The 8,399-nt window shown below is 42.0% G+C and overlaps 2 protein-coding genes across 3 annotated transcripts; both read right to left on the reverse strand.

The window, feature by feature from the left end:
* Window positions 1-374: 374 nt before the first annotated feature.
* On the reverse strand, window positions 375-3,656 carry LOC307247926 (adenosine 5'-monophosphoramidase HINT3-like). 2 transcript variants are annotated; one of them, XM_080024076.1, is made up of 5 exons: window positions 2,519-3,656; window positions 2,270-2,387; window positions 1,246-1,315; window positions 866-923; window positions 375-755 (listed from the first exon to the last, which is right to left on the reverse strand). In XM_080024076.1, the coding sequence occupies exons 1-5, from the start codon at window positions 2,624-2,626 to the stop codon at window positions 708-710; spliced, it is 402 nt and encodes a 133-aa protein (XP_079880202.1). In that variant the 5' UTR covers window positions 2,627-3,656; the 3' UTR covers window positions 375-707. The 2 variants fall into 2 exon arrangements, with proteins under 2 accessions (XP_079880202.1, XP_079880201.1); XM_080024075.1 differs by having other exon boundaries at window positions 866-992.
* A 39-nt stretch (window positions 3,657-3,695) lies between these two features.
* Window positions 3,696-8,310, reverse strand: LOC307247927 (adenosine 5'-monophosphoramidase HINT3-like). The gene is made up of 4 exons (XM_080024077.1): window positions 8,154-8,310; window positions 4,588-4,705; window positions 4,397-4,466; window positions 3,696-3,785 (listed from the first exon to the last, which is right to left on the reverse strand). The coding sequence occupies exons 1-4, from the start codon at window positions 8,238-8,240 to the stop codon at window positions 3,782-3,784; spliced, it is 279 nt and encodes a 92-aa protein (XP_079880203.1). The 5' UTR covers window positions 8,241-8,310; the 3' UTR covers window positions 3,696-3,781.
* Between the last annotated feature and the right edge of the window lie 89 nt (window positions 8,311-8,399).

Raw genomic sequence — 8,399 nt, forward strand, 5'->3', positions numbered from 1 at the left:
TGAGGAAATCACCATTGCATGCTTCTACTTAAATGCCCTACTTTCATGATATAATATCACTGTAGCGTGAACTTTTTACATTTTCCATGAATTTCACCCAAAAGCCAAATATCCCTAACTTTTTGTGAGGTGTGTGTGTGTGTGTGTGTGTGTGTGTGTGTGTGTGTGTGTGTGTATATATATGTACACAATATATAATACTAGCCTATTATACCACACTACATCACATTTTGCCACTAATGCAATTACTATGCACTTTTTAAAATGACAAGACTTTCAAAGACTAGGATAGTAATTTGTGGATTGGATAGACCTTTGGAACAACAAAAAAAAGCTTAAATTCTTTCCTTTTTTTAAATTCTTTATTCAGCAAGTTCCACTTTTTTTTCAAATTAGTACCAGGCTATTTTTAACACGTCAAGAAATATTACTCAAATACATGTTTTTTTTTTTTGCTTAATTTCAAACCTTTATAAGTACCAGTTCTGGCCATGTATAAAATGATCTTCACGGAAAGGCTGAATCGACCACCTGCACTGAAAGAGGAATTGGTCTTTTCTGAGAAGAGTGATTTTAAGGACTGTTGGTATGGAGCCATGACCAAACGACAGCAAATAAGTTGAGTGGAAAAGGTAAACAACATTAAATGGAATCCTCAAAATGTCTTGTGGAATCCAAAGCAGCATCTTTGACTTATGCACGCGCCCTCATTTGACCATTCCATTCGTGTTTAATTGCAGGAGAACTTTGTCCACCTGCAACAGAGCACAATGAAGATGAGCGGGATCTGTAGACTAAGTGTTTACGCCGCTAAACGTGTTCAGGAACTGTATGCTTGTTTATTATAATAAATTCTGCCACTCACCGTGATGAACCAGTAGGACTGAGGCCCATAGCGGATCAGGGACTTGATGCTCATCTCACTGGCGGGTGCCAGAATGTGGAGGTGGAGGTGGGGGACCGAGGAGAAAGGGGGCAAATGAAAGCCCATTCTGCAATCACCAAATTTGGTGTTAACTTCCACTTGGCTGGCGCGTGGCAAGACCATGGAGGCATGTTTTGTTTTTATTTTTAATCAAAATTATTTGAGGGGGGCAGCTCATGCAACTGCTTCACGACACAAATTCGATTCGATTCAACTTATTGTCATTGCACAGTTCATTATTAATGTCCTTTATTAATAATAATGCGATAGATCTTTGACTATGACATGGCCATATTTAATGTTGTGTTAGAAAAAATTACCTGACGTCGTCTAAGTCACTGACTTTGTTCTCCTCCAAGATTCTCCTTCCCATTACTTTCATCTGCTCGACTACCAGAAATAAATGGATAAAATAAAGCAAATGACTATGTCAACAAACCAGCTTCCATATCAATGAATTACATCTGATTATTACACAGTAGTACCAAACATATTTAAACTACAAACTTTTAATAGGGCTTATATTGGATACCAGAAAATATGTATAGTCCTATCTTGTTTTGTGTTCCAGTATACCAGAAATACGCGCCGGTTTAATGTCCCTCGTTGTTTTTTTATGTATTATTTATTTTTTATTAACAAAAAGGACAATATACAAACATTCAGATAAAAAAATAAAATAGCAGCACATACAGATCCTATTTAAATGACACAAATACATATGATGAACATAAAGTGAAAACATTACAGGACAATTACATAGAAATAAAAACAAAACGCAGGGGTGCACATATCCACACATATAAACATATTCAGTCAGAGGTTTTGGGGGAAAAAAAAAATCACAATATTTCAACGGCTTATTACTTTTTTGTTCTTGGGTAGTGATTTTGAAAATCTCCGTTTGTGAATAAAAAAAAACAAAAAAACTTTGCATATCGAATAATGAAATGACGTTAATCTGATATTCAAGAGCGCCATCATCCGGACTATCACAAATAACAAATAATATCTTCACGCTTACAAAGAGTAGACAGAGGTGGCCGCCTCAAAGAAGCGAGACTCTAGACCGGCCCAAAAGTTTTTGGGACATGTCACAATCCAAAAACAAGTGAGAAATTGTTTCCATATTATGTTTACCAAAGTCAATCAATATCTGTAATAAGACTGGGTACGTAGTACTTCTAAGATTAAAAAGAGCCACGCCCTTCAATGTCCCTCGCTGGTGCGGCACGCCCTCTGATGACGCCACCGGACCGCGCGGTCATGTCATGCGGCAGCCCGCGCGAAATCCCAGACGTCACCGCGAGAAGGAGGCTCGACCGAGGCGGACGCCGCTCTTACCGAGAGGGGTGTGGTCTTTTCGCAGTGTCGCGCAGTTGCCCACATGGGACGCGGGAGCGACGAGGTAGTGGTGTCGGACCGCGGGCTTGGCGTCGCGGAAGCAGACGAGCTCGCCGCCCTGGGATCAGCAGAAAGGGGAGCGATGGCGTCGCGTTACCTTTCTCAAAACGCTTAGTGCCACACAGCGGACCCAGGACGGAGGAACACCACCACAACAACAACAACAACAAATAAATGCGTCGTTCTTACGCGTAGAAGTATTTCCGTGTCCGTCTGTCCGTTGGCGATCGAGCAGAAGATGCAGTCTCCAGCCTCGGTTCCCATATCGTTTCCCAAACTTCTGCCGTGTGACGTCATCCACTGACGGAAAACACTGTCCGCCACACTGCGGCTAGGACAGCAAGTCGACAACGGAGCGACTCGATTCCGCCAAATACCAAAAATAAAATACAACACAATGGAAAAATGAAACAGGCTCACGCGATCAAAAGGAGAAACATAATTTAGGGGGGAAAAAAAAAAAACCAAAAAAACAATTTTAGAATAGAAACGTCACGCAGGCGCGTCCGTCGTTGTTAGAAAATGAATCCCGCTCAAGCCAATAGGGAAAGTGGTTAAAACTGCGGTTGAGCTAGTGGCCGCTGGGTCGTGCTCCAGAAACCCGCAACTGTCAGTGGGGAGAAGAGGCAAACCCTTCCTCGAAGCCCAGACCTCACGTTGGTTTTCCCGCCGTCACAGACACGATGTGCATTTTTTTTGTTGTTGTTGTTGTTTAATTGAACACGGTCTCTGTGAGGAATCCCAACGCAGCCGCCACCGTGTCTTCCAGGCGGGCGCGCCACCGCAAGATCGCCGCGTCGTGTTCGGTGAAGGGCGCCGGGTTGCGGGAGGACCGACAGGGAACGGGACCTCCCTACGGTGGTGGAGGCCGAGCAAACGCCCCTCGTTTATCGGCTTTCGGAGCACAACACAACAACTCGATACGTTTCCAAGGCACTTATTGACTCATACCCGGTGAGGGTTTATCAATAAATAAGTAAACAAATCGAGTACACAATAGAATCAACTTCAGCGGCCTCTTCCAACAACTAGTTACTGATTAGCCAGCCATCTCACAACCTTGACCCTGTTTAGCAGCGCTCCCTTGAGCTAGCTCGCCCATACCACACAATTAACAATAAGCATAAACATTGTTGCATTGTTGCAGGCATGCTGCATAAGGTTATAACACACACACAGTGATATTAATGGTTCAAACCAAATGTTCATGAACACAAGACAACAACTCACCTACATTGGCTGCGGGGGCCCAATAAGGTTCAACACCACAGCAATGCAAACCAACAACACGATATAAAAACACAACCCCACACACGCAAACAGAAGATGGATTGGCACCTCAGGTACTGAGATGTTCCCAAGTGGTCCTGCTTTTGATTTTGCCGAGCACAAAGTTACCACCTATAGTGGTGTTTTGGCGATGACACTTTTTCAGTTGCTTTTGTAGACACTCTACCTGCAAGGAGAGGACAGCAATGATTTTCCTTCTTTGTTTAGAATCAACACTGTGTGTGTGTGTGTGTGTGTGTGTGTGTGTGTGTGTGTGTGTGTGTGTGTGTGTGTGAGAGAGAGAGAGAAAGAGTGTAAGCGAGAAAGAGAATAGACTACTCAAATGCAAGCAAGTTAAAGACAAAAAAAATAAGCACATTGGTTAGCACATTTCAGAACTCACTGTAATGAACCTCTGGGTGCCTGGAATGAACTTAAATTGCACATGATGAGGGATTTTGCTGGCAGGGGCTAGGACATGGAGGTGGAGGTGATCTACAGAAGTGTATGGTGGCTGGTGAAACCCTCGCCTAAAGATGGAGCCACATTAACACCAATCAATGTATTGATTTCACAATCTCAATAAATACAATTTCTACCCACCCCTTGTTCAGCCTTTCAGGTTGTATAACCCTGGGCTTTGTTAACAGTCCAAAGAAGGAAATTAAACACTTCTTATTTTACATGGTAATCGGCATAGACCACATTTAGTAGTGTTATTGTAGTACTTAGGGAATTGGTAAGCCTGTTCTTTCATCAGAATTTGAATCAAACGCGTATGAACCGATGAACACGCACCTTATGTCCTTCATGTCAGTAATCCCGTGTTCATGTAGTACAGCTCTCGCCATGTCTTCCATCCTTTTCACTGTGGAATAAGTGTCTCTGTGACTAAACAATACATTTAAGAGCCCATGATGTGAAATACAAAATACATGTTATAATCCCTCTGAATAAAAGAAGATGACGCAAGGACTTCTGGGACTCACCGAGGCCGACATGCTGCTCGGAGAGTGAGAAACAGCTGACTATGTGGTGTCTGGGAATAACCAGGTAGTGGTGGGGGGCGGCGGGGCAAATGTCCCTGAAGCACACCAGCTCATCATCCTGTTGGACGGTTGCAATGTGGTTGAAGAGACAACAGCAATTCTAGCCACACATAAGCATTTTCAAAGTTACAGGCCAGGTTTATAAAGATGAAATTGACAGATCTGCACTGGTGGAGAACATGTCGATTTAAAGTGGAAATCCATGAAAAAAATCTGTGTTGGGTGTTTTATATTGCAAGTCCCAGAATTACTTTCAAAACAAATAGTTTTTTTCCCCCGACACCCAGGTTTACCCTTGTCTTCGCACTAGGATGGTCCCTTTCTTTTACAGAGTACACCTTCACACCACCATACATAACTAAATTAAGCAAAATTAATTATTATTAAATAATAAATAAAAATAGAACAAAAATAATAAGTAATGTCTGCAAATTGTAATGCTGAATTAAGATTGGAATTAAAAGGAAACTTCCTGTCTCCACAGACCAATTCCACTTCAGAATGATAGTAGACCACCTCACAATGTCACTCAGACAATATAAAAAAAATTCTGATGTTGAATTTCAAAATGAAAGCCCTCTAAAATGGCAAATATGAGCGTTGTGCCCTCTGAATTCAGGTTAGAATTAAAAGGAAACTTCCTGTTTCCACAGATCAATTCCACTTCAGAATGATGGAGAGGCTGAGCAATTCTGAGCAAGTCTGTTGTAGTCAGAACAACTTGGAGCTGAACTTGCTCAAGATAGTGGAGAGGACAGTGGACGTCAGGAAGAACCCCCCAGCACAGCGTGCAGGATGTAGAGTCCTTCAGGTTCCTTAGGTGTACTATCTCTCGTGACCTGAAGTTGGAGACTTGCACTGACTCGGCCGTGGAGAAGGCCCAGCAGAGATTCTCATATGTATGACCCTTGCTATTTTGTCCTCCTATTTCAGATAGTTTTTTGGGACACATGTCACTCTGTGAGGTACACTATCTATTCTTAAATGTAATAACTAATTGTGCAATACGAATGTAAGCAGGACAGATATGTCTGAAAATACATTTCAGTGATCATAAAAATGTGTGTACATTCAACCATAAAAACAAATTGTTATTCCTGGGTCATTGCCCTTGTTGCCCCAAGGTCTGTGGCAGGTCGGTGCAACTGCTGTTTAAATGTTTCTTCCTTATCAGCAATTAATCGTACTTCCCAACATAGGAAGCTATCTTATTTCTTTGATGGATCCCAGTGGGTGGGAGCGATGCAATCTGCAATCTTTCGTTTTTTGTTCAATGTTTTTTAATGGGGCTGACATAGAGAAATTGTGTATTGAATTCTCATATAAGAAGTAGCCTACACAAAATTACTGAACATTCAATAATCATTTTACATTACACCAATAAATAAGATTGTTTAACCTATCAAATCAGTGGTCAAATCCACCATCAATTCGATTTTTCTTTATCTGTAGTTGTCTACAATTACTCTGTATGTGTTGTGATAATGTTCCTTTTTCTTTTGTTCAGCTTTTTAACCATCTTGTAAACGTAGCTGAGCTTGTTTAATAAATACAGGTCAGTGCAGCACAGAAGTATTTACTTAATTAATTTCATTCAAATATTATTGCATGCTTGTACAAACATACAAGTGGTAATTACCCATTTGGCTTATACCCTTTATATCAAGATCTTACACTGTAAATATTAAATAATGTTGCCTAAAAACAATGGTCAAGCCATGCCAGTATCGACCGAAAACACCAAATGAAAAAGAGGGATTTAAGGCATAGGGAAAAAAACTATAATATATTGTATGTAACAAAGCCACAGTTTTTATAGACCTAAAATAGGCCTTTTAAGGCCGAAGTAATATATTATATTTTATATTTAAATTTTAAACTTAAGCTGTAACTTTTCCGACTTGGTATTGGGAGAGTCCTGTGTCAGTGTGCGAGTGTGTGAGAACTGTGTGAGATTGCTGTATTTATTGACTACATTTCAGTTTTCAACACCATCTCACCTGGAATTGAACTCTGGAACTGTATAGCAGTCACTGTAAAGTTGCTATATTGTTATATCTACTATAATTTCTTATATTTAAACAATGTTTATTTTTGTAATGTTGTACAATTCATGCCATAATGTTGAGGTTATTTCACAGACTGGATCAGGATAAAGTCATAGACATGCTTTCTTCAAAATGAAAAAGCAATTTAATGTTTCTGAAGTGATATAGCCAATGGCAAATAAAATCCTTTGGCACGGTGGCACGGTGGCGCAGTGCATTGCACTGCTGCCTCACAGCAAGAAGGTCCTGGATTCGATTCCCGCCTGGGGCGCTGTTGGCACCGTGCTCCGGCGGGTTATCCCCCAAATAGGAGCCTTTCTGTGTGGAGTTTGCATGTTCTCCCCGTGCTCACATGGGGTTTCCTCCACCTCACGTCAGTAAGGACCCCCACCAAAAACATGCACCCATCATCGTCTGACCAGCGATGGACACTCATCACCTGGTCCCCGGGCACGTCCACGTATGCTGCCCACTGCTCCTGGCTGTGCCCCCAGAGGAAGGACAAGCCAGGATGGGTTAAAAGCAGAGAATCCATTTCACCGGCCACCATCAAAGTGTGTGTGTGAGCATGTGGTGTGTTGCGTGATGAATAAAGACTTCTTCTGAGGGCTGAATCCCATAGAAAACCTATGGGATCAGCTGAGTCGCCGTGTAGAGGCTCGTAACTCTGTACCCCAGAACCTCAATGACCTGAGGGCCGCCCTTCAAGAAGAGTGGGGGGGCCATGCCTCAGCAGACAATAAGTCGACTTGTGAACAGCATGAGACGTGGTTGTCAAGCTGTAACTGATGCCAAAGGGCACATGGCAAGTTATTGAGACATTGACATTTTTTGTTGTGGTAAACCCACCACTGTTGTTAGCTCTACTTAAATGCCCTACTTTCATGATATATCACTGTAGCGTGAACTTTTTACATTTTCCATTAATTTCACCCGAAAGCCAAATATCCCTAACTTTTTCTGAGTAGTGTATAAAAGATTATTTTTCTACCATTTTTATTCAGTTTGACCGTGTTTATCGAAGTAGAGGCTGGCTTGACTGCTTGATTTGGGTTGTTTATTTTTATTCATTTTCTTAGTCACCTGATAGTAGAGATATTTTTTTCATCGGAGGGTGCTGCTGTTCTTGTTGTTCTGTTCATTCACATCGACAGTCACTGCAACACTGAGCAGCTACACTGTTTAATCGGTTGCCTCCCAAAGTCCTTGCATGTCCTCGACCTGCGCATTCCTGCCGGAAAAGGCGGACCCCGCCACGGACTTACATAACACAAATACATTGAACGGCTGTTCCTTATTAAACTCCAGCTCAATAAATATGGCACGAACATCAAATATGGGATTTGGTCAACAAATGGACCTTACGGATCACCACTTTAAATCACCACACTCTAGAGACGCGCTCCAGGAGCTAGACCCGGTGTAAACACGTAACAGTTCGTCTCCGGTTGGAAATACCTTTTTAATGACATCCGTGTAAGTCTCTCGATCGCTCCCTATCAGACAAAAATCACAGCTCTCTTTAAACTTCCCGTTACCCTCCATGTTTCCTGGATCCTGGCAGCGTGTTGTTGTTGTTGTCCCCGTTGACCCGTTTTTCACATTTTCTGCGGAAATCTTCACTTCCTACTCCAGACCGTATCACTTTCGACGAGAAGCCTTATTGTGTAGCAATACCGACCCCTTGTGGCAACACTGGGACAT

Source organism: Zeus faber (genome assembly GCF_960531495.2).
Source record: "Zeus faber genome assembly, chromosome: 2".
Lineage (NCBI taxonomy): Eukaryota > Metazoa > Chordata > Actinopteri > Zeiformes > Zeidae > Zeus > Zeus faber.

Bases quoted from the DNA above. Each gene is read 5' to 3' on its own strand.
- LOC307247926 (XM_080024075.1), bottom strand. From the start codon at position 2,626: ATGACGTCACACGGCAGAAGTTTGGGAAACGATATGGGAACCGAGGCT. The intron at 2,388-2,518 runs GTAAGAACGACG...TGCTGATCCCAG, and splicing joins ACACGGAAATACTTCTACGC to GGCGGCGAGCTCGTCTGCTT. The intron at 993-1,245 runs GTAATTTTTTCT...TGGTGATTGCAG, and splicing joins AGTGACTTAGACGACGTCAG to AATGGGCTTTCATTTGCCCC.
- LOC307247927 (XM_080024077.1), bottom strand. From the start codon at position 8,240: ATGGAGGGTAACGGGAAGTTTAAAGAGAGCTGTGATTTTTGTCTGATA. The intron at 4,706-8,153 runs GTATTTCCAACC...ACCGTCCAACAG, and splicing joins ACACGGATGTCATTAAAAAG to GATGATGAGCTGGTGTGCTT. The intron at 4,467-4,587 runs GTGAGTCCCAGA...CTTATTCCACAG, and splicing joins CGAGCAGCATGTCGGCCTCG to TGAAAAGGATGGAAGACATG.